The sequence below is a fragment of the Cetorhinus maximus genome, chromosome 5 (genome assembly GCF_964194155.1).
Source record: "Cetorhinus maximus chromosome 5, sCetMax3.hap1.1, whole genome shotgun sequence".
NCBI lineage: Eukaryota > Metazoa > Chordata > Chondrichthyes > Lamniformes > Cetorhinidae > Cetorhinus > Cetorhinus maximus.
Window position 1 is genome coordinate 130,806,801 of NC_135883.1, and position 26,895 is coordinate 130,833,695.

At 40.4% G+C, this 26,895-nt stretch overlaps 1 protein-coding gene across 1 annotated transcript in view; it reads right to left on the minus strand.

Annotated features, from left to right (window-relative positions):
• The window catches only part of ascc3 (activating signal cointegrator 1 complex subunit 3), a 634,438-nt gene that overhangs the window by 412,646 nt on the left and 194,897 nt on the right, over positions 1–26,895 (minus strand). The window contains exon 13 of the mRNA XM_078542487.1: positions 22,123–22,194. Within this exon, the coding sequence (XP_078398613.1) occupies positions 22,123–22,194 (72 nt within the window). The remainder of the gene's footprint in view (positions 1–22,122; positions 22,195–26,895) is intronic.

The window sequence follows — 26,895 nt, forward strand, 5'->3', positions numbered from 1 at the left end:
GGGGTGTTGGAAGGCGACATAGGGATATGGACAGGACATGGAGGGGGCATGGCGGTGGAAGGGTGGGGGTCAGAGGAGGAGTGGGGGTGACAGGTGTCGGCTAGGGGGCTGGATAGTACTGGGCTGAAGTCCCAGGGACCGGCCCACCTCTTGGCCACTTCAGGCGTGCTTCAGAAGGCAACGGCACTGTCCCCTCTTCCCCAGGTTGTAAGGACGGCAGGTGCGGTTTTCAAATTAGAGATGGGATCGCAGAGTTGAAAAATTACCCGACTCCCTATTTCCGTCTGGCCCACAATGTCTAGTACACACTTTGTGCAATTACCTCCAAAACCAGCTGTTATTAGGTGCATTTCAGAGGCAAATCAGGACTAAACTTCAATGCTATAGTGCCACTTTTGTGTCAGTGCATAGAAACCACTTCACAGTGACAGAGTACAACTATACTACCACATTTATAAGTTAGAGACACTAATACATCTAGAAAGTTATATAACAGATTGCAATGATTTATTTCCTGATGGATTTGCTGCCAGATCTACTCCAGTAGATAACAGTCATTGGCTGAATAAGTCAGAACTTATTAAGATGGTCTATCAAGATGTGAAATTAGTTGAAGAAACACCATTAAAAATTCTCTTCTGGGTGGCTTGTTTTTGAAGGATCTTGATCAAATCCATCAAGTAAGAAAATTATAATTTTCATCAACCATATTTAATGGAATAAGAGAGATGGCTCGAAAAATGACACAATTTTTCCATTTCAGCAATTGCCTCACAGAAAGTGAATAGGCCTCTACACTTCTGTCATTTTGATTAAAGGCATTTGGGATAAAACAAAATTTGTTTGTATTGTCAGTTTTTTCCCTATAATAGTTTTCTACTAGACACACTTTCTTGATGCATCATTTAAAAAAATTTCCAAACAAAAAATGCTTCTTTTTCTTCTTTTCTGTCACATTAGTATGCAGAAAAATAACTAAAAAAAGTTCAACTTCTTTCTGAGTACAAAATATTCTCCAAGCTTTCGCAACCATCACAGAATCACAGAAATGTTACAGCGCAGAAGGAGGCCATTCGGACCATTGTGTCTGCACTGGTTCTCCGAATGAGCAATTCACTTAGTGCCATTCCCCTGCCTTCTCCCCATTACATGGTATATTATTTTTTTCAGATAACGGTCTTATTCCCTTTTGAATGCTTCAATTGAAATTTAAATGCCTCACCCACACTCTCCAGTGCAATGCAGATGTTAACCACTCACTGCGTGAACAAGTTTTTCCTCATATCTTTTTTGATTCTCTTACCAATTACTTTAAGTCTGTGCCCTTTCCTTCTTAATTCTATCATGAGTGGGAACAGTTTCTCCCTATCTACTCTGTCCAGGCCCCTCATGATTTTGAATACCTCTATCAAATCTCCACTCAGCTCTCTTTTCTCCAAGGAACACAGTCCTAACTTCTCCAATCTATCTTCATAACTGAAGTTCTTTGTCCCTGGAACCATTCTCATGAATCTTTTCTGCAATCTCCCCAATGCCTTCACATCCTTCCCAAAGTGTGACACCCAGAACTTGCTCCACCTGAGGCCGAACTAGTGTCCAACAGAAATTCAGCATAACTTCCTTGCTCTTACAGTCTATGCCTCTATTAATAAAGCCTAGGATACTGTATGCCTTAATAACCGTGATCTCAATCTGTTCCTGCCGCCTTCAATGATTTATGCACATACACACTCAGATTCCTCTGCTCCTGCATCCTCTTTAGCATTTTGCCATTTTTTATATTGTCTCTCCATATTCTTCTTAACAAAATGAATCACTTTACATTTCTCTGCATTGAACTTCATCTGCTACTTGTCCGCCCATTCCATCAATTTATCTATGTCCTTTTGAACTTCTACACTATCCTCCTCACAGTTCACAATGCTTCAACCACTATTCTCTGTTTCCTGTCACTTGGTCAATTCCATATCCATGTGGCTACTATTCTTTTTATTCTATGAGCTATAACTTTGCTAACAAGTCTGTTTTGTGGCACTGTATCAAACATCAAGTGTATTGCCCTCATCAACCTTCTCTGTTACCTGTTCAAAAAAACTCCAGCATGTTAGTTAAACACTATTTTCCTGTAAGAAATCCATGCTGGCTTTAATTAACCCGCATTTGTCCATGTGACGCATTTGAGCATTCATGAAAACGATTCTCTGCCTATTTGGCACTTAAAGGTTTATGAAGATTTGAGGAATGGAAAACTAGATAATATTTCAAACTGCCCAATTCCCAATTGTGTTGCACAAATCTGTCTCACGATTACATCAGTGACCAAATAAAACTGCGATATCCCATTTGAAATGGCCAGAATTTTTGACTTTGCACATTTTAAGTCATTTACCTAGCTGTGGTTTTAAAAGAAACGTACATTCAGAAAGCACTGGTTCTGTTGATCTTTTTCCGTAAAAGTTACAAGTTAAGTTTGAAAAACAAAACCATCTTCAACCCAATTATAGCTTGCAACAGCTTCACCAATTTCAGAAATGCTCTGGAATTTATGAAGTAGCGGTTTGACTTAATGATTCTTTTCATTTTCAGTTTGCATAGGACAGGACCAAAAAAAATCTTTTCATAGCATTGTGTGATAACTTATTACAATCTTCCAAATGACACCACAATAATGCATTGTGTCTTTTGTGTCAATAGGAAATTTCAAATGGACAGGACTGGAGAAAAAATATTTTTGTCCATCTGCCCACTGTGTATAAATGTTCAACAAAAACTGTACTGTATCTCTTACATTTTGCAATTTCTTTCACAAAAACAATATGCAGACCCAATTTACAATCAAGGCTATACACTGTATACATTATCAACCTGGCTTTGAGTAATTAAAATCCATGATGATTTTATGTAAAACCTTAAATTAAATCGCAGTTTGTAGAGTACAAAGTGATAGAATGTTTGGCTGTTATAATGTTTTTCACATAAGACTTCTCTAATGTGTCATGCCCATTAAAGGCAAGTCACATTCATAACTTTTGAAATATGAACTTCACTGTCTGGAATCTTTTGGAACTGACTTTTCTTTTGAAACGGACTGTATGTGCTGCAAAAGATGGCCACTGAAGGTCATCTGACCTGATCTGTGAATTCAAAATTTGTCATCCTGTCTTACAAGGGCAAAAGGATACATTCCAGGCCATGAGGGTTCAACCACCCATATCCTGAGACCATCTAAACGGCATTCCTGAATTGAATGGGATTTTCTGAAACAAAGATGGTGATCTTCTCAACCCCTAGAATGAGTGCCTTCAAACAAGGCCAACACCATATTTGGAAAAGAGAATTGTGAGTAGCCACAGCTTGTTGGTCTCCCTTTTCATCTTGAAGTGCTGTCTGCAGAAAGACACAGCAGCAGCAAAAAGCGCAGTTAACATCTATGCCATAAAAACCAAAAACTGTAACATCATAAGGTCTCCAAGCCTGTTCCTTATCGGGTCAAATACAGCAAACTGATCTCCTGTTAACGAGACTACAAGCAACCAACTTGGTGATCTGCAGAAAGCCCATCTCTTAGACAGGATCCTGAAAGTTATTTCAGCACGTGACTCCAGCTGTTGAAGTTACCTAAATTGCACTTCAGGAGTGAAGACGTCTTTTTCATCAGACCTGCGACGCATGTTTTCCAGAACAGGATAATCACATAACCATTCCTTTTGTTTATAACTTGTAAAATTGCACTGTTCCCTTCAACTATACTTTCCTTGAGTGTTTTTGTGTGTTTGACTGTGAATGAGTGCTCTAGCATTAGATTTTGGGGTGAGCATATGAATAAACAATCCTCTTTATTTAAACCCATTAAAAATTTGCTGCTGGTTATTCAAATTGTCCACACGCCCATGGGTTAAGATACACACACACCTTCCTCTCAAAGCTTACTGATTACCGACAGTTGTGAAGGGAACAGGAATTTCAGCAGTTCTCTTCAACCTGTCTATAACAAATAATTAAGAAGTTTATCATAAAACCTAATTGCATCTCTTACACCTCTCCTGTTCCTACAGAGAGAGAGAGATGAAGCGAAGGGAAGGAAACATAAATTATAGTGTACTATAGGTGATGTCTACTCATTCATTCGTTTTCAACGTAGAAGTTGGCATCGTCTTGTTTCTTCTCTGGCTTTCTTCAAGCCTCCATCAGTCTACATCTCAATGTTATCCACCCATCCGACTTCTTCCTCTTCTGTTTTTTTACCCTCAATTTTTCCTTCAATTGTTGCCAGGACAAGGCTGATGGGTCTTCATTTCCAATGTCTGTATTTGGCTATCCTTTACTCTCTAACTGTACTTAGCAACCCTTTTGATGCCTGAATTTCTACTCAATTTAACACATCCATTTGTCTTTTTGTCCATCCAGCTGATTCTGAGCATCCCCTACCATACAAAAGCTGTTGCCCTCCTCTCATCTTCTTTCTTCAGAGTCCAATTCTTGTATCCATAAAGTGCAACAGTCCATACTCGTGGCTGTACTAGATGTTCAGCTTTATGCTGGTGCCTTTGGGCTTCCAGACACTACTTTAGTCGCTGATTACACCCCTGTAACTAATCTAACCTGGATTTCATTCTTGGATGTAACTTTGGTGTTTATCATTGTATCAAGATATCTAAAATTGTCCTGAAATATCTAATCTGTCTCTATCTCAGTGCTTCCAATCCTTATAGTCATAACGTTGCCTCATTTATGTTCAGTGCAAAAGACTCTCTGGGCAGAATATTGCGCTCGCCTGGAGGGCGCGCACCCGACGCGAATGAGCGTAACATGACGCGTGATGACGTTGGGTGAGCATCCTGACATCATTGCACAGAGTCGACAGCGCGCCCGCTGACAATGAACGGGTCTATTAAGGCCATTAAAGTTCTAAATAAATTCACTGCCCTTCCACCTTACAGTTGGCGGGCAGGTGAAAAGGCCAAGCAGCCTTCTGATTTTTTGCGAAACTCATCCATCGGCGGGATTCGATCAGTGATTAAAAAAAATTAAAAATTTTTAAACTAATGTCTAACATGTCCCTGCTCATGTGGGAGTCAATTTTATTATTATTACAATGTTATGTAAATGTTATTACCATTTTTAAATTCTTTATTATTTTATATTTTCAAAATTCTTCACAAAGCTCTGTGCCTCAGGGAGCTGTTAATATGCGCACCCCTGTGCATGTGCACGCTTCTGCCCACCCCGCTGCACCCCCCACCACCCCCCCACCTCCCCACCACCGCTGAGAGCTGCAGCACACATTTCACACCAGCTGGCTGTTAATTGGCCAGTTGGGGCCCGATCGCGGGCAGCAGTCCTCTTCACGACCGCTCCCGGGCCCGCCCGCTGTGTCCGCCCAACGAAGGCAAAATTCTGCCCTCGATGTCTTTTGACTAGGTCTGCCATAGTCTCCAACACTTCCATTGTTCTGGCTATGAGTGTGGTGTTGTCGGCATACCTGGCATTCCATATACTACCACCTCCTAAGATGCAGCCACATCTCTTTGGTAACTTTTCCTGCACCATCCTCATTATCTTCGCTCCCATAGCATTAAAAGGCAAGCTGTTTAATGCTGCCTACTAACAGGCTGTATTTCAAAGGATTATTTCTGGTCTTCTATAATTTAAGATTACACTCTTCCTATTCCAATCCTTGGCATGTTTTTCATTTCCAATTTATCCCTGAAAATGGTTGATGAATGTAACCAACTGAATTAGCCACTTCCTTAAGTACCTGACCATACAATCCAGCTAGGCTCGGCAGCTTCTTCACTTTTATTATATGGTCTTGTATACTACCTCCTTATTTATAATTTCCAACAATTTTATTGGCCGGGATTTTGCTGTCAATGGCCAAATAACAGCACTCACCATTCACCTCACTGACCAGGGAGTTTTTTGCAGGCTTCTTAACATACATTTCCTCTAATCAGGCATCTGATCCAGTGTGCTGCCCTTTATAGCGGATCTATGGCATCTGTAAGCAAAGCTAGAAACAACAAGGCTCTTTCATCAAGTAGATGAAACAATTCTCACTGAGAAATGCAATCTGCAATACTGACTGTGGTGGGTTGGGTAGGCAGGGACTGGGGCCGTGTTGGTACCGAGTTTCAGAGGGGAATTCTGAAAGTCATTTCCCCGCATATTGTGGAGTTTTAACTCCACAGTGTGCAACATTTTTCTTTGACAGAACCCCATCTAGAATCAGTCTGATTGACTTGGCCTCCAGTCACCAGGGTCTCAAGGTGACCACATTGACAGGCCTGGAAAGGGAAATGGCAGGGGGGTGGTGAGTTGTTGGATATCGCAGCGGTTGGGGGTGGGGGGTGGACTTGGGAAGGCAAAACTGTAAGTGTGGGGGTCCTCCTATTGGCACATGCGGCACTCTCCTGCCATCCTATAAATTAGAGCATCAGCGGGATGAGGCCCTTAGTTGGGCATTAATTGTCTACTTAAGGGCCTCAATTGGACTACATGCAGGCAGCCCACCTGATGCCTCCTTGCTGGCTGTAAAATCGTAACAGGAGCGGGCCAGCTGGAGGCAGGCATGCCGATAGCACAACATCCTAATTTATGGGTCCACCTGCCTATTTTTCTGTTTCTGCAAGTGGCCCATAAAACTCACCCCTTGGAAAGACTGATGATATTAAGGGAGAAAGATGAGAGAGACAGACAGAAAAAGTAAAATGAATGTTTTAAAAGGTCCGACACTAATTAACTAATGAAGAAACGTGATGTACACTTGAAAAATTAAATTTGCAGGGCTGGAGACGTTGTTTTATCAGGAATCACTTATCACACCATTAAAAACTCACTCGTATCGGAATGCAGCAGTCCTAATTTTATCTGGTGTCTTTAGTGGGGAACTATTGGGCAAGTACTCCAAAGTCACGCCATAGCATTCCATCAGCTAGGAAGAAGGTAACTCTGACAGCAACCTTTGAATTTTCACATTTAACTGAGCATGTGCGTGTTCCACAAGTTGCTGTCAGATTTTCTCCATTATAACAATGAGAACTGATAGCTTCAACATTATTCTGATCACAAAATCTACTACTTCTTCCCTACCTGGGAATTCTATTTCACCTCTACATTTTAGTGGTGGCCAATAGGTTCCTCTATGAACCCTGATACAAAAATAGTAATTCAGATTGTTCACCATCTCTTGGTCATATTGTATCCTTTTGTCATCTTAAAACCATTTTGATTTAACACAGTAAAAGGTAAATTTGACATTAACCATAAACCTCATGTGTTATAAACAGCGCTGTACATTTTGTATGGTATATTTGTTGTGGAGTGTTGAAGTTCCACAAAACCAAGGACAGCCATGAAATGAATCAGTGTGTCCCAAGATTTACATTACGTGTTGACAGTAAATATTTCATAGGAGTTTTAGAACTTTACATACTCCACCAATGAATACAGTTATAAAAAATTGCACAGCCCTAGTTAGAAGGCAACAACACAGAAGGATTGTGATGTCAGTTTATTTATAAGTTTACAGTAACACAAAATATAATTGAATAATATTCTGTATAGCAAATAAAAACATTGTGGCTTATCATTTCCTGTTCTTGTTGTAAGCAAATTTCACAAGTAATGATATGAAGAATAATTCTCCTTAACAGCAGATAGGACTATTACAATTTCTAAATATTTAAAGATGTTTATTGACATTTCAGAATGGGTAACAAGTTAATATATGTGAAATGTTAAAACTGTGCTTCATTAATTAAAAGCCATTATCTAAACTGCATATTGCAGGAGGCCTGGAATCTAAAGAGAAGGTGAATCAAAATGATCTTACAGCAGCTTCCTTAGTAAGGCGGCCAATGAAGGAACATCTTCCATTTCTGGAAATGCGTCCATTGCCATGCTTTTTTCAGCCTTCTTGGTATGAAATTTCTTGTGCTATAGCCCGAGCGGCATTGTTACCCGTTGAATAAATTATCAGAACATAAGAAATAGAAGTATCGCCCCTTGAGCTTGTTCCACCATTCAATTCTATCATGGCTGATCGTCTGCCTCAACTCCACTTTCCCACTCCTGTTATTTTGGCCTTGGTTCAGTGGTAGCATCTTTGCCTCAGAGTCAGAAGATCATGCACTTAAACCCCACTTCAGAGACTTCAGCATGTAATCTAAGGTGAGGTCTCAGTACAGTACTGAGGTAGTACAAAAATACTGTTGCCATCTTTTAGATCACATTAAAACAAAGCACCACTGCGTCAAAGTAATCCCAAGTCACTATGCAGAAAAATTATTTTCAAGTCAAAGCCAACATCATTAAAAAGGATGACCTCATTTCTGTTTGTGGGACCTTGCCGTGCATAGCTGCCTTGTCTCCCCATATTGCATCATTAACTACAATTGAAAAGTATTTCATTGTCTGTGAAATATTTTGGGACTTCCTCAAGTAGTGAAAGATGCTATAAAAATGCAAGTGCTTTCTTAATTTCTCAATTGTACAAGAACATAATAAATAACATGAGAAACCTGTGACAAATAATTCAGAATAATAAGGTAACAATTACTTATGAACACTAAACTTATTAACTTATCTATCTACTGATCCTGCACTCCCTACTTACGTGAGTGTAGGACAGAAAGAAATTCAATCTGTCATACTAATTAAAAAGGTAAAATTAACATGTCAAATAGAGCTTGACAGTTTAATGGCACAGATTTTGCAGTTGTAATCACAGCAACTCTGTCAGTATTCGCCATCATTACTCTGTGACATTAACAGCATCTTCTGGAGTCCACACATGCGCAGTTCAATTGGGAAATCCAGATCAATATGCATTTACCTTCTGTGTGCGGGTGTGCTGCTGAAGTCCTCACAGATGGGAAGTTTAGAAATCACTTGAATTGACATGAACTTCTACTTTTCACATTCTAAACCTGCTGTTACCCCCTCTTAAAAAAAGTTAAGCCTTGATGAATGAGGTGTAACTGGGCTTAACATGGTAATAATTATTGCTGAACAATCTCTCTAGCCCTGAAATGCTAACTGTATTTTTGTTAAAAGTCACATGTCCCCATTATGCTTAAAATTTCAGAGATTTTTAAAATCATAAGAAGTTATCATTTAAAAGTTTGTTTATGACATTTCAGCTTCTACTCTAATCCCACGTGCATGTCCCAATCTTTATTTTGCTTCCTTTAAAATTCATAAAAAGTGAAGAATAATGATTGCATTTTACTACCTGGTTTGCTGTGTCTGAGAATTCTTAAATGTGATTTGTTGACAGCATTGTTGCTGTTCGCCAGAGATCCCCTATAACCAGTGCCAGAATGAAATTAATCCCAGCAATGGTGAAATTCACGCCACAGGAATTGCGAGATCTCTGTGGGCTTCTATCTTCAAAGTCAAAAGCGAGTGCCTTCATTTTGTTGCTGGCTGCAAAATGCTGGCCAGAATTGTAGCATCTTAAGAGCTACAATCCATATTTTCTTTTACAAGAATACTTTAAAACTGAAGTATTACTTCCTCAACTTATTGGCCATGGTTTAACACTATTAGTAAGTGGTATACTAAAAAAAAAATCAACAAAACCAGTTTATTCAACCCATGTTTGGTGAAACATCTAACCTACCATAATGGGTGGCTAAACAAAGAAATGTTACAAGTCCAGAGCTCAAATTTCTAGCATGAAAAAGTCTAGTGAAGTGAGTAAATCATGCCATTAAATGTTCTGAGAATATAATTAGATCAACACCTTTAATAAATTCATTTATAAGAGCTAATTTGCATCACTTCACTTATTCAATGTCACTGAGCCACATGGAGTGTAGATTCATGACTCCCCAATAAGCCACCTGCAGCAAACGGACTGGATTTTAATTAAGCGTGCAAGCTCTAGATAAATGGCTCAGCAGTGCTGCAACCTGTAGAAAGAAATAATCCAACAGAATCTGGAGAACAAGTAAAAAATGTAATTTTCAAAACTGAACCTTTTAGATTTTGAAAGTCAATGACCATATTTTGCTGGGGCCTGTCCCATTATGTAGTCTTCCACGTTCAAGTGTATATATTTTTTTAAAATTTTGCTCACAAAGTTGCAGAAAGTACGTGTTGACAATGGTGCAGCCAGGGGTGCAACAGGGCATCTGGGACTTTGATGAACAACAATCCTTAACCAGTGAGATTTAAGGATTGGGAAATAAACAGAGGAAGAACTGATGGGGGAGGGTGAATTTGTGAAGGTGAATTCAATGTCAAATCAGAAACAGAAAGAGAAATAAAAGGGAGAAAGAAAGATTGGACTAAGAAAGAGAACAAGAGAATGAAATGAAAGGAAAACTAAAATAAAGCATAAATTTTCAAATTTGACATTGTTAAAATCTCTCTAAACAATTTTGAATCTAAAGGAATGAGACTTCACACCAATATTTTTTTTCTAACTTCCTGGGAAAACTCTTTCGAGTTACCAACAGTCACAGATTGCAACTTCTTTCGAGTACAATCACAGTTCTTGGTTTTCCAGGAGTGGGACATGAACCCACAACCCTCTGATTCAAAGGCGAGGGTGCTATGAACTGAGCCACAGCTGAAGAGAGGCCAATTGACAGTCATTAACAACTATCACCTTGTTGAAGGAGTAATTATGCTGATAATTACTAGACTTAACCTTATGTAACAAATTTAAAGTGCAATTAATGTGAAAATGCAGCAACTTCATGAAAATCATGTGACAGTTAAGCAAGGGTTGTTATGTTCATGAAGCTAACACTGGAGCACGCAAATCAGGTAGCAACTTGTGTAGGTTTGCAACTCAAGGGATATCTCTTCCTCACTATAAGCTGCTGGATGATTTGCGTATTAATAACAGCGTGCATCATTCAGATGTTACTACTTTTTCAACAGAAGTCTAATTTCTTATCTCTACCCCACCACCTCTCTCGAACCCTCCAGTGCCTCTACATTATCAGATTGCTTGTCTGACATCCAATATTGGATGAGCAGAAATTTCCTCCAACTCAATATTGGAAAGATTGAAGGCATCATCTTCAGGCCTCCTTATAAGATCCATTCTCTAGGCACCAACTCCATTCCTCTTCCTGGCAACTAAGACTGAACCAGACTGTGTACAACCTTGGTGTTGTATTTGACCCTGAGAAGAGATTTCAACTGCATATCTCTGCCATCAATAAGAACACCTGTGTCCACTTCAACAACAGGACGCAACTCTACCCCTGCCTCAGCACAACTGCTACTGAAACCCTCAGCCATGCGCTTCTTACCTCCAGATTCGATTATTCTAATGCATACCTCGCTAGCCAAACACGTTCTACCTTCCATAAACTTGAAGCCATCCAAAACTCTGCTACCAGTGTCAAAATTACTTCATTATATTGTGGTATAAAAATACTACAAACAATTCAGCCTTTTGAACAGCACAGTAATACTTAGCTGTATAGGGGGAGCTTCATTTTTATTTAGCGCCCCTAAATATATCCTGCAACAAACACATTTCTAAGTAAACATCTGAAGTCCATTTTCCTCTGTAAACTGTATAGGAAAAATAATGTGGTGTAAATGTGTTTTGTTTAGCTGATTGATAATCAGCTGAAGTGATTTAAAGAATGCCTGCATACTTTAAGTATAGATCAAAAAGAAGACAAGTTTTTGATGCTCCAATATACTTAGCTTTTTTAAAATTTTAGGCTTTCTATAACCTCTGAATATGCATTAATTGGTTTGGCATTTGATTTGAATCTAAAAAAAAAAGAAAGTTAAAAAAGAAAGCAATGGTATGTGTGCATTTACAGAAATAAACAAAAACACAGCTAGCAACAAAAAAGTTACTTTACAAATTAGTTATATGTGATTGTCGGTCAATGTTATTTTGCTGTAGATTGTAACCTAAAAGAGAGTTCAGTACCCCAAGAGTTCAATGGGACATCAAAATCATAAGTGTTAACTTCTTACCTTAACTACCCAAAATGTGCAAATTCAGCTTGAAATGTTACTATCAAAACTGTCTTCACATTAGAATAACTGCCAAATACAAAAGATTAAAATACACCTTCCAGAAAATCAAAACCAGTCAGCATTCTTTTCATTACACGATGGAGCTATTCTCAGCATTTCAGCATTTCAATTTCGGCAATTGTTTGAAGGCAAGTGCCACAAGAGAACTTGAAAATAAAGACTTTGTAGGTCATATTCATATATTATTGTCCGAGGTATCTGCATCCACAATCAGCAAGCAACTCAAGAGGATGGGGGTAACGCATAGGTGATGAAGCAGCACACGCATCTGTTAATTCAAACTGAAGGCTGAAACAAGCTGTCTCATTAGTTAGAGCAAATGGATCAGAATTAATGACTGGATAGCCAAGTTTTAATTTCCCAAACGCCAAACAGAGCAGAAAATCTTTCACAGCATGACTTGAAAAATCAACAGAAAAAGAGACAGAGATAATCTCCATCTGTCATCACAAATGCCTACAACTCTTCCACCACCTACCACTCTACATTTTCAATATTACACATTGGAGCTATTTTACAAATAATGCAACAACCTCCCACAAAACAAAAAAAGCGTGATTTTTCTCAACATTGACCTCTGCAGAAAATACCTATCACAACAACTGCAAAAAGAGCAGCAACAAAGTTATTGTTTATAGAATGCTGCAATAGGGATCAAAATATACAAAAATAATAAAATCATGCATTAGTTACTGCCACTCAAATTTCCACCAAGCCTCATTGGAAGAATGAGAAAAATAAGGCAATATTTTAATTGAACACTATTGCACTTCTTTGAATGACAACGTGCAGAGAATGTGTCAGGCACTATGAAGTACTAAAGAGAAAAGTCGTTTGGTAGTACAGAACTTGGGTATTGCTGAAAAAAAGACTTTTTTTGCTTCAACAAAAAATGTCCCCTTTTTCAACAATGCTGAAGAGAAATGGGTCAAGAATTGTATATTCTAAAATCAAACTCTCAAATATGTGTGAAAACTGAAGATTTATATTCATGTTATAACTAGTGAAACTTGAATCTTTTGTTTTGTTAGGCTACAAAATTAAAATAGAGGTTCATTTTAGATGTATTTAAAATGTATATATTATGCATAAAATATATTCAAAAGATAAAAAAATGTCCCCTGTTCTATTGACTCTTTCACTCCAAATGCGTCAAAATATGTACTTCTCCATGAATAATATTTGCATTAGGAGTGATTCTTAAGATATACTCAGGATTATGATGTCAATTGATGGCAGGAAAGGATGAAAGCATAAATGGTAGCAATGCCAACAAAGAGCAACAAGTTACAATCCACTTGTATTAAAAACCTTGTGTTAAAAGATGTCAAGAAATTAAAGAGGGTGCAGAACAGCTTTACCAAAATGATAGCAGGGATGAGGGATTTCAATCATCTGGAGAAACTAGAAAAGTTTGTTCTCCTTAGAGCAAGGAGGGTAAAGGGAGACTTTATTGCCGTGTTTTAAGTTATGACACACTTTGAAAAGAGCAGAAAGTGATCAACTCTGCACTTATAGGAGTGTTGGTAACCAGATATCACATTTTAAAATAATTGGCAAAAAGTCCAGATCAGGAGAAATATTTATTTATACTCAATGAGCTGTGATGATCTGGAATGCATTACCTGAAAAGGGTGGTGGAAGCAGTTTCAATACTAACTTTTATAAAGGAATTGGACCTCTACATATAAAGAAAAAAATTTTCGGGGAAAGAACAAGGGAGTGGCATTAATTGGTACCTGCAATTGAGAGAGCTGGTACAAGCACAGTTGGTTGAATGGCCACCTTCTGTGCTGTCTGATTCTATTACTCGAGCAACAGCCACAGGAAATACAATGAGTTCTGATCTCAGAACAGTAGACATGAACAAGTGCAAGTAGCACAAAGGGGGAAAACTTGGGGGAGGGGACCTCACTTCAAGTCACTCTTGAATCCTGCTCCCATATTGCCTGAATATTGCTCTCATATTGAAAATGCTGGCCATATCTGAGAAGGTTCTTCCAAGGTCTCTCTTGGATTCCTAAACAGGATAAAGATAAAGATTGTTCACCAGTGTCATCTCTCTCTATCCACAGTAACCTTTGTTGTTCCCTATGTTATGATGTTGCTATGGATGGTGGTTGGATCAACTTTGCCCTCTCTGAACTAACCGGTAAATGCAACATGATTTACATTCTTTGCCCTCCTTAAAGAAGGAACAGAAAGGAGTAGTTTCCAGGCCTCTGCTGTTAACGTTACTCTTGAGTTGGGTAAAATAAACAACACAAGATTTGGATGGATTGACTTAGTCGCCTATTTCCACCCTCTTTTCCCATTTCTTCTTCAGGGGGTCCAGCTGTCTGCCAAAATCAAAATAAGTCCCTTATTCACACTTTCTCAGGTTTTCAAAACTGTGGAATTCCTTATGTTCCTCAGTCTCTTTTTCCTCCAACAATCTACAGGCTTTTAAAATCCATGGTTGGCATTCTCATGCTCCTTTACCTGCTCTTCTCTCCCACCATGGTGGCATGCTGTCTTATTGAGCTTTGCCCTTCATTTAAGTTTCTCATCTTTATAAAGTTCAAAAAAACCGCATTTCTTTAAAAGTCAGGAATAAAATGGCATTGAATGAAACTGGACAGCAGGGATTTGGTCCTGTCCTCTTACCTGGGTCATGAGAAGATTATCCCTGACCAAAAAAAATGCATACAATTTTCCAAATGGGTTACGTCTTTCTCCCAACTTTCTTGTGCTTTCCCCATCCACACACACTTTTCCATTTTTGGGGATGGGGAAGCAGGAAGGAGTAGTTTCCAGACCTTTTCTATTAACATTACTCTCAAGTTGGGTAAAATAAACCATGCAAAATTTGGATAGATTGACTTACTTTCCTATTTCCATCCTCTTTTCCCATTTCTTCTTCAAAAGGTCCAGTTAAGATCAAAATTCTAGATGTCAGCCTTGGTTCAGTAGCACTATCACCTCCAGGTCAATTGTGAGAGAATCTAGAACTAGGGGTCACTGTTTAAAAATAAGGGCGCTCATTTACGACAGAGTTGAGGAGAAATTTTTGCTCTCAGATGGTTGAGAGTCTTATGAACTCTCTTCCTCAAAAGGCGGCGGAAGCAGATTCTTTGAATATTTTTAAGGATTAACAAAGGGTGAAAGGTAATCGGGGGTAGGCAGGAATGTGGACTTAAGGTTACATTCAGATCAGCCTTGATCTTATTGAATGGCGGAGCAGGCTCAAGGGGCGAGTGACCTACTCCCGCTCCTAATTCATCTGTTCGTATGTCATGGGTTCAAGTTCCACACCAAGGACTTGAACACACAATTTCGGCTGGCACTTCAACGCAGTACTGAGGGACAACTGCACTGTTGGAGTTGCAATCTTTCAGGCGATGAGTTAAACCAAAGACCACTTTGCCCTAACAGGTGAAGGTGAAGGTCCCACAGCATGATCCAAAGAGCAGGAGAGTTCTCCCAATGTCCAGGATGACAGTTATTCATCAACTAAGTTAAAACAGCTCTGTTTATTTGTTTCATTATTGTTTGTGTGACCATGATGTATATAAATTTATTGCTGTATTACCTACATTGGCCTGAATTTTTCCATCGGCGAGTTGGGGGCTGGGCCCGCTCGCCGACGCAAAAATGATGTGGGGTGACGTTGGGGGGAACCCCCAGTGCCATCCCACCCCATTTAAATATTCAGGAAGGCAGGCGGACAGCACGATCAGCTGTCTGCCCGCAGACCTGTCAATGGCCAATTGAGGCCATTGGCAGGACCATTAAGGCAATTAAAGACCCTGCCCGTCCAACCATAAGGTTGGCGGGCAGGCCAGGAGCCCCATCGGGCTTCTGAAAAAACATGAAACCTCATCCATGGGCGGGATGAAGTTTCATGTCTGTTTTTAAAAAGTTTAACAAAGTTTTAGTCATATTTATTAACATGTCCCATCTCGTGTGACATTGTCACATGAGGGGGACATGTTAATAATTTTTTCATTATTCTATTTTTGATATTTAAAACACTGTCAGTGATCTCCCTGAGACAGCACTTAGTCTCAGGGAGATGTGCGCTCTTTCACGCGCATGTGCGAAAGAGTGCACTCTGACAGTGGAATCCCTCCACCGCCCCCCGCCCCTGCACAGGAAGTGCATATCGTTTCCCGTCAGGCAGCACGCTGGGTGGGCCTTAATTGGCCCGCCCACTCAAAATGGCGGCGGATGCCCGCTCGCCCATCAAGGACAAAATTCTGCCCATTATATTTACAACAGTGACTATGCTACAAAACTATATAATTGGCTGTAATACACCTAAGGACATCCTGAGTTCATGAAAGCTATTTATTTCTTTAAGAACCCAATATCATTTCAGGTGAAAGCAACTAATAATTAATACAACATACAGTACTCCATAGATTAAATATACAAATGTTAATTCACAGTATATATCAAAAGAACAAGTGCAATATATTTAATGTAAAACCCAAGCACAATGCATTAATGCAGTTTTTGAATGCCTCCTGAGTATGCAACAACCCTAGCGGCATTGACACCATTTGGCACAATGAAACTGAGATTGCTGTGAACGCTCCTTGGGATCAGTGTTGGAAGTTGGCACAATCCCAGTATAACTGTCCTAATCTCATGTCCAAGGTCTTCATTTCAGGACAACTGTTTTCAAGGAAAATCATCTAATAATCACTTATTCGTCATCTTTGTAAGTTGTTTGGTCAGTCCAAGATATCCTAAATCATACATCACTTGCTTCTAGGCCAGAAGATCATGACCTCAAAACCACTTTGGGACCAGAGCACATAATTTTGGCTTCAGTGCAGAACTCAAGGGAGTGTTGCAAAGCCAAAGATGATGGCCTAGATTTTCACTCCAAAGTCGGGCAGCAGGAGTCGGGAAATTTCCCAACTCACCGCACCCGCCTTGGGAAAAAATGCCCTGACTGTCAGGATCTTCGCTGCAGGGGTGGGGTGGGGGTGGGGAGTGTGGCAGGTGCAGGATGGAGTCAAGTCACCACCCCCGGGTGCAGGTCGGAGGTGGCCACAGGGGCTGCCAAATACCAAGTTGGGCTGTTTAAAAGGCTCACCTAGGTTCCCTGGGACTTTGTCCCAGTTGTTTTCTTAAATATTAGGCTCTCTGGCACTCACCCATTCCCCATGCCCATACATGCCAACTCATGCAAAACCTAGACCCCTCCCAATCATCCCAATAGCCCCTCATGCCCCATGGCTCCTTATAGATCCTATACCAACTTAGTGCCAACTCATGACATACCACCCACCATCCTTTGCCTTCCATTCCAACTCACCCAGTATCCACCCAGATGCTCAGCAGAAATGCTGAGATGCAATAAAATAAAGTTCAAAATATCTATTACAAAGTTCACTTTATAAAAAAACTCCCATTCATGAAAGCCCATTCAAAACATTTAAACCTCCTCAATTACCTAATCCCTTATCAAAAGAAACAGAGTTGCATTTATAACCCTACAGGTGATCCTTTAATAATCTCTTTCAGCTGTCAATCAAATTGTAAACTAACAAACCCCCTCCCCCACTATGATAATCATAGATTGTGGTAAACAGCCAAACATTAATAATGATAGCAATTAGGGTTATCTCAACAAACATATATTGAAAAGCTGGAACAGATGTTTCTCAACTCTCACAGACACAGGAAGGTTGTTTTTTTCAATATTTGGCTGGCTGTTTAAATATCTTGACAGCTTGAGTTTTTTTCAAATCTCACAGACACAGACAAGTAGTTTTTTTTCAATTTTGAAAGGGCTGGCAATTTAAATAACTTGACAGTTCGACATACCTTATCCACCCATCAGGAGTACTTACGACTACTCCAAAGATTTGTAACTCCCACACTGTGGGATAAAACCCTTGTTGTAGCGAAAATAAGGTCTGTCTGGACTCAGCACTGAGTTCAAATGGTGCTGCTGAGTTCAGGTTTCATACCTGTGGGAATTACATCCTCTCCTCGTTTCCACTCCTTCCCCCCACAGCACTGCCCACAACCCCCGCCCCCCCGAAGCTGCGGGGGAGAATGGTTTCTACTGGATATGGGGGTGGGACTTCCAGTTCCCGAGCCTGTCCACTATTTTGGATATGCCATGGAGTCTCCACAACTCTGTGAAAATCCAAGCCATTGTCTTTGATTAGTAGTACATTGACATCCTGTCTGTGTTCAATTGGGTACAAAAGATCCTATAGCAGTATGTGAAGAGCATGGAGTTCTCTCAGTGCTGTGGCCAACAGTTATCACTCAACCAACACCAGCATTACAGATAGATTGGTCATTTATATCACTGTTGATTATTGGACCTTGTTGCAAATAAATTGGCTGTCATGTTTGCCTGCAAAACAATGACTGCACTTTACAAAGTAATAAATCGCCAAGAACACAAAGGGCATTATAAAAATTTAAGTTCTACTAAAGTTTAAAACATAAAAAACTCTTTGTAACAGAAGAGACTTGAGAATAAATGTTATAAAGGACAAGAGCATAAAGTTAGAAGATCAACAAAATACCACAAATCTGGCATTTTTCAAAGAAATTCAAAAATTTTATATATAAAGCAACAAAAATCAATTAACAGGTTTTTGGTGCTTTGAGGAAAATGGTCCAGTAAAACTTATTCTCAATAAAAAAGCACTTCCTCTAATAATGACAAAAAACATCCTTAAGCCAATTACTTTTGGACTGTAATTGAAAATGAGAAAGAAGCAGCTAGCAGTGATATATTGAACAGAAAGAAGCAATAGACAGGATTTTATGCTCTTAGAACATATGCTCATTGAAGGAGGAAGCTTCACAAATATCCTCATCCTCAATGATGGGGGAGCCCAGCGCATCAGTGCAAAAGATAAGGGTGAAGCATTTACTACAATCTTCAGCTAGAAGTATCAAGTGGATGATCTATCTCGACCTCCTCTGGAGGTCCCCAGCATCACACATGCCAGGCTTCAGCCAATTCGATTCACTCCACGTGATATCAAGAAACTGCTGAAGACACTGGATACTGCAAAGGCTATGGGCCCTGACAATATTCTGGCAATAGTACTGAAGATTTGTGCTCCAGAACTTGCCGCGCCCTTAGCCAAGCTGTTCCAGTACAGCAACAACACTGGCATCTACCCAGCAGTGAGGAAAATTGCGAAGATGTGTCTTGTACACAAAATGCAGGACAAATCCAAACCGGCCAATTACTGCCCCATCAGTCTACTCTCCATCATCTGTAAAGTGATGGAAGAGGTCATTAACAGTGCGATCAAGCAATAAGCTGTTCACTGACGCTCAGTTTGGGTTTTGCCAGGACCACTCAGCTCCTGACCTCATTACAGCCTTGGTTCAAACATGGACAAAAGAGCTGAACAACAGAGATGAGGTGAGAGTGACTGCCCTTGACATCAAGGCAGCATTTGACAGAGTGTGGCATCAAGGAGCATGAGCAAAACTGGAGCCCATGTGGGAATCAGGGGAAAGCTCCCTGCTGGTAGGGGCCATACCTAGCACAAAGAAAGATGGGCGTGGTTGTTGGAGGACATCACTGCAGGAGTTCCTCAGGGTAGTGTCCTAGGCTCAACCATCTTCAGCTCCTTCATCAATGGCCTTCCTTCCATCATAAGGTCAGAAGTGGGGTGTTCACTGATGATTGCACAATGTTCAGCACCATTGGTGACTCCTCAGATACAGAAGCAGTCCATGCCCAAATGCAGCAAGGGCTGGACAATATCCAGGCTTGGGCTGACAAGTGGCAAGGACCATTCATGCCACATGTGCCAGGCAATGAACATCTCCAAATGGTGCAATCTAACCACTGCTCTTGACACTCAATGGCATTACCATCACTGATTCCCCAACTATCAACATCCTGGGGATTACCATTGACCAGAAACTAAACTGGGCAAGCTATGTAAATACTGTGGCTACAAGAGCAGGTCAGAGGCTAGGAATCCTATAATAAGTAACTCACCTCCTGACTCCCCAGAACCTGTCTACCATCTACAAGGCACAAGTCAGGAGTTTGATGGAATACTCTCCACAAGCCTGGATGAGTGCAGCTCCAACGACACTCCAGAAGTTTGACACCATCCAGGACAAAGCAGCCAGCTTGATCAGCACCCCTTCCACAAACATTCACTCTCTCCACCACCGACACACAGTAGCAGCAGTGTGTACCATTTACAAGATGCACTGTAGAAACTCACCAAGCCTCCTTAGACAGCACCTTTCAAACCCATGGCTGCTACCATCTAGAAGGACAAGGGCAGCAGACATATGGGAACACTACCAGTTGGAAGTTCCCCTCCAAGCCGCTCACCATCCTGACTTGGAAGTATATTCCTTCTCTGTTGCTGGGTCAAAATCCTGGAACTCTCTCCTTAACAGCATTATGGGTGTACCTACAACACATGGACTGCAGCAGTTCAAGAAGGCAGCTCACCACCACCTTGTCAAAGGCAATTAGGGATGGGCCATAAATTGTGGCCTAGCCAGCAATGTCCAAATCCCATGAATGAAGGAAAAAAAAGAGCACAAGTCAGGACTATTTCCAGTCCTGAGCCCAACCCCACTTTCACAGTCAGGGTACCTGCTGAGGAGCTCTTTCCGGAAGCGGCTAATTAAGTTTGGCAGGCGGTTTCCTGAGGCTGCAGACCCAATCAGAGGGACTCACCACCAGAGGTGTACACTGCCACTGCGGAGGGAGAGTGCAAGGGGCACGAAAGCGACCTCTGAAGAGGCATCTGCTTTACTTAACCAAACAGAGGCCATAGCTGCCAGGCCATCCTTCTGGAGGGGAAGGGACAGCCAACAGTTGCAGTTGTCGCCTGTCAATTAAAGCTGCTTCGGTGTGGAGTTAATGTAGAAGTCCTTTCGGGCCCTGAAGGGGAGCCACGCCAAGCTGCCTCCAGGCGTTTGCCGAGGTAGGCCTTCAATGGGGGGGCAGTTCTGGGCAGATCCCAACAACAGGTCCAATAAGCCCACATATGGGCTGTAACTTATTCAAATTGGCTACCCACCATTGCTGGGGACATAGCCCCTGTAGGGAATCATCCACCTCTGGGAAGACCGCCCAGAGGCAGGAACAACTCAGCCTGCTGACCTGGCACTTAGATCACTGACATTTCTCCCAGTTCCGCCTACAAATACACACCCACGGGACCGGGAAGATTCAACCCAATATCACCATAGATCATTGCACGTGTACAGTGGCTAATGTGTAAAGTAAAGCTTTGTAAGTGGAATCAGTGCCACAGAAATGAACAGGGAAACCCCCTATTGTTAAGTTTTCATTCATTTTTTTTGCTGAAGTTGATTTGTAAACTCTGTAGTGCAATCAAAATGATAGTCAGAATAAACTTATGTCACGTACAGATAGAAATTAGTGGTAACTTCTGTTTCTAAAGCATTCTTTGCATCATTCTTTTTAATTACATTGATTATTTCTGGTCTTTACTCCCAAATTTCCACTAGAACTAAGCCTCACAGCATGAAGCAGAAATCAGCAGCATGAATGGGAATGATCAAACTTGTCAGCAAAACATAAAAACATGATAAAACAGATGGTTTAATCTTTCAATATGTTGTTATCTTTATCTCCTTATTATATGCAAGGGCAGTTTAATTACACATCAACTGGTTTAACTATTCTCTAGTAGAGGATATGTTACTATTGTTAACTTTATGCACCTCTCAGGGCTTAAAAAAAGCTTAGACAGTATAATTGTAACACATCCTAAATATGTGTGTAAAAATTTAAATACTAGACAAAATGGAATGCCGTGAACCAGTTTAAATTATTGATGGATTTTTTTGCCCTCTGCTTTGCCAATCTGTAATTAATTTTGTAACATCAAGAAAAATGTCATGTTATGAATATGATTTAATATAACAATACATACAAAGTCAGATACTATAATTTAAAGAGCTAACCTTTTTTCTGCTGAAGTCTATTTAAAACTATTCTAATTCCCAGAACTGTTCAAGTTCTCAGTGTAAGTTGTGGTTTATAATCATACTCGGCCTCAGAATCGCTTCGTCCTCTTAAACATGCAAACTAGTAGAAAATTACAAAGTAAACTTTACCTGGTGTCCTTCCTTCAGTTGCATCAGAACCTTCTCGTAACATACTTCCTCCATATCATGCAGTTGCTGCATCTATTAACCAGAAAATATTCCAGTTGAATAAAAGTTAAATGGTTGAAAAAATAAGTAATTTATTTTCATATCTGTTTCAAAGTGAATGGCAAGGTTGGCAAATGAACAGATCTCCTTACTGTGGCCAGCAGAACAACCATCAGGCTGAAGACGGGGACAATATAGATTAGATCTAATTTCGAGGTCACTTTTTCAAATATTAACAACAGAAACACATCTCGGAATGCACAAATCTGACATTCCATTCCCAAACTCAAAAAGGACTGAATAAGGCTGCTAGCTTCTTAGCAACTAGAAGCTCCACTTTTCAAGTAAAAGCAATGGATGCAGTAAATTTTTTTAACTGCATTTGTTTTTAGGCTGTGGGAAGATAAAGCAAAGAACCAGTGAATGAAACTAACACTTCACAAGGTAGAGAGGAGTATACTACTCCGGAATCACCCACCACAAACCATCTCCATAAAATCCTTTCCTCTGGCCTGCTACACTCACCTGCAAAGACTTAGTAACTCATTGACTTTTTACTGCTAAAATCGAGAGCTGCATCTGCTGGTTTGGCCCCTCAGCAACCAACCCCCACCACTTCCACACTTTGTCGTCCACCAGGCCAATGGTCCCTCCAAGCACCTCTTCCCTTAGCCCTAGCCTCTTTTTTTTCTTTATTCTTTCCTGTATCTCTTCATTTGCTCTCCAAGCTAATCATGCCCATGAGGCCCACCTTTTGCTTCTCTGACCTTTTCCATTGAACAGTTGACCAACTTTCTTTCTTGGTCATTATGATAGCTGACATCATCAATAGTTCCCACTCCTCCAACTGTGTTCCTCTCTTCCCCTTTCAAAACAGGATTGCAAACCTCCTCCTCAATTCCTCTGTCCTTGCAATTACTGTTCTGTCTCCAACCTTCCTTAAATTTCCGAAGTTCTCGAATGTATTATCACCTCCCAAAGTTGTACTTATCTTTCCAGCATCTCCATATTTGAATTTCTACACACAGGTTTATGTCCTTGAGACAGCTCTGAAACAACCCAAACCAAAATCACAAATGACATCTTCTTACCACATGACGAAATATTCTCTCCGTATCCACTCTCTTAAAATCTTTCATAATTTTAAAGACCTCTATTACATCATCCCTCAGCTTTTATTCAAGAGAAAAGAAACCCAATCTATCAATCCTTTCTTGATAAGTTTAAGTATTTCTGGTATCATCCTTGTCAACCCTTTCTGCACCCTCACCAGTGCCTCTATATCCTGTTATAATATGGCGACCAGAATTGCATGCAGCAGTTCAAGTGCGGTCTAATCAAGGACCAATACAGGTTAAGCATAACTTCGCTATTTTTCAATTCTATCCCTCTAGAAATAAAGCCTCGTGCTTGTTTTTTTTATGGCTTTGGTAAACACGAACACAAATTGTTTTCTGCTAAACATTTTTTCATGTTGTAATTTCTATGTAATATGGCTTTTTACTCAGTGTGCCCTTGACAAAAAAAACTTTTAAAAAAAATCTGTTTCTCACCAAGTCCTACTCAAAACTCACCACCAACCTCAATTATATATTCTGGCTCCCTAATATTTAAAATGTTCATTCTTATCTTCATAACACGCTATAGCCTTGCTCCACTATACTTTGTGACCTCTATCAGACTTGCATTTCCTCATGTACTTTTCAGTCCTCTGACTTTGGCCTTCTTTTCATCCTGCCCTCAAATCCCAGGAGGCAGATCTTTTACCTATCTGAGCCTCTCTCACCAGGACATGTTCTTTAAAATGATTCTTTTCCTTCCACTTTCAAAAACCTTCCTAATAATCTATCTTTACAACCAGTCTCACCTCATATTATAAAATGTATAGGGATTGAAAATCAAAATGATTAAATTGTTAAAACCATATTTTAAAACAAAGTGGTGATGATAATAATAGTAATGTAGAAAAAACAACTCAAGGCAATTTATGTTTATCTGTTTGCATCTCTGTAAAGGTTCAGCCAGTGAAGGAGATATTAGGAAAAGCCATCAAAAGTTTGGTCAAAACAATGGATTTTAAAGGAGGGTCTCAAAGGAGGAGGAGAGGTAGAGGGGCAGAAATTGTTCGGGGAAATAATTACAGAGATAGGGAAGGATAAAGTCAAGAAGGAATTCAAACACAAAAATAAGAATTTCAAATTGGGGGTAGCAGCTAACGCAGGTCAGTAAAAACAGACAGGTGCAGGATTGGATATGGGCTACAGTGGCTTGGATGAGTTGAACTTAATGAAGGCTGAAGGATGTATGGCTGACAGGAGAGCATTAAAAAAGTCACGGTGACAAAGGGATTATTGAGGGTTTCAAAGGCCGATGGCCTGAGGCAGGGGACAGAGAGGCAAATTTATAGAAGTAGCAGGAAATTCTTTGTCAATGGAGAGGATCTGAAGTTAAAAGCTCAACTTGGGGCCAAATAGGATGCAGAGGTTTTAAGCCCAACTCAGTAATTAGAAAGTTTATGGAACTAGCAACCAAAGTACAGAATAGGTGCCGGAGGTCAAAGATGATGATTTCAGCCTTCCTAATGTTTAACTGGAGGAAATAGTTGCTCATCCAAGGCTGGCTGTAACACAAGCTGAAACACAAATAGGAATTCTACAGAAATCCTATTTTAAGTAATTTATTTCATGAGTCAGAAATATTATGCGGTACCACACCTGCAGTCCACAAAATGTCTGCACACAGCAGATGAAAAATAAGCACCAATGGATAGATTAACTGGGTTTCCACCATCAGGTACAACAGGCTGTCATCCATAAGGGGGAAAAAAGACACTGGGACATTGTTCAAGAAATGTGTGCCATATAGAACCATGTGAGCTTTCTTACTCCTACCACATAAATACAAGCCTCATTCCAGGAAACATGTGCCAGATCATTTGAAAGCAAGTAACAAGGGCATTCAGTTGATACAACAAAAAAGATTAGGATATTCAGAAAGAAGAAATGCCAAAGTTAAATTCACAAGGAGTTGAAGTCCCAAAAGCAACAAACTGAAATATAGATTAGGAGCAGATATTAACATTAAAATATTGCCTCTTCCACTTCTTCTGAGGTCATATTCAGTCATAGTAAATCTATGAAATCACGAGTCCATTATTTCCACTTTTATTGGCACCAGCATTCGTCTGCTTACAGATACACATGTTACTTCTTTAGGCTGAATGAACTCTCTCTCATCTAAGGCACTAAATCTCTCAATGATGGAGATGCAGTTTGTCAGGCAATTTGACCCTGCACTTCAGAGAATTAACATTGACGCAAGTTGTTATCAGCTGGGTGAAGTCATGGGGCTCTGCAGGGATGCATTTTTCAGACATAATTTAACCAACTTGCCTGCCATAGACGCATCTGTCCATGACAGTATTGGTAGGAGTGACCACTGCACAGTCGTTGTGGAGGCGAAGTCCCGCCTTCACATTGAGGATACCCTCCATCGTGTTGTGTGGCACTACCAATGTGCTAAATGGGATTGATTTTGAACAGTTCTAGTAGCTCAAGATTGGGCATCCATGAGGCGCTGTGGGCCATCAGCAACAGAATTGTACTCAACCACAATCTGTAACCTCATGGCCCAGCATATCCCCCACTCTACCATTACCATCAAGCCAGGGGATCAACCCTGGTGCAATGAACAGTGCAGGAGGGCATGCCAGGAACAGCACCAGGCATACCTAAAAATGAGATGTCAACGCATGTGCGTGGTAGGTCGTGTTTAATGAACCTTGTAGAGTTTTTCGAGGAGGTTACCAAGAAAGTAGATGAAGGAAAGGCTGTGGATGTTGTCTACATGGACTTTAGTAAGGCCTTTGACAAGGTCCCACATGGGAGGTTAGTTCAGAAGGTTCAGACACTCGGTATCCATGGAGAGGTTGTAAACTGGATTCGAAATTGGCTGTGTGGGAGAAGACAGAGAGTGGTAGTGGATGATTGCTTCTCAGACTGGAGGTCTGTGACTAGTGGTGTGGCTCAGGGATCTGTGCTGGGACCATTGTTGTTTGTTGTCTATATCAATGATTTGGATGATAATGTGGTGAATTGGATCAGCAAGTTTGCTGATGACACTAAGATTGGAGGTGTTGTGGACAGCGAGGAAGGCTTCCAAAGCTTGCAGAGAGATCTGGACCAACTGGAAAAATGGGCCAGAAAATGGCAGATGGAATTTAATGCGGAAAAGTGTGAGGTGTTACATTTTGGAAGGTCAAACCAAGGTAAGACATACACAGTAAATAGTAGGGCACTGAGGAGTGCGGAGGAACAAAGGGATCTGGGGGTTCAGATACATAATTCCCTGAAAGTGGCGTCACAGATAGACAAGGTTGTAAAGAAAGCTTTTGGCATACTGGCCTTCATAAATCAAAGTATTGAGTATAAGAATTGGGATGTTATGGTGAGGTTGTATAAGACATTGGTGAGGCCAACTTTGGAGTATTGTGTGCAGTTCTGGTCGCCTAACTACAGGAAGGATATCAGTAAGATTGAGAGACTGCAGAGAAGATTTACTAGGATGTTGCCGGGCCTTAAGGAGTTGAGTTAAAGGGAAAGATTAAACAGGTTAGGACTTTATTCCTTGGAGCGTAGAAGAATGAGGGGAGATATGATAGAAGTTTACAAAATTATGAGGGGTATAGACAGAGTAAATGCGAGTAGGCTCTTTCCACTTAGATTAGGAGAAATA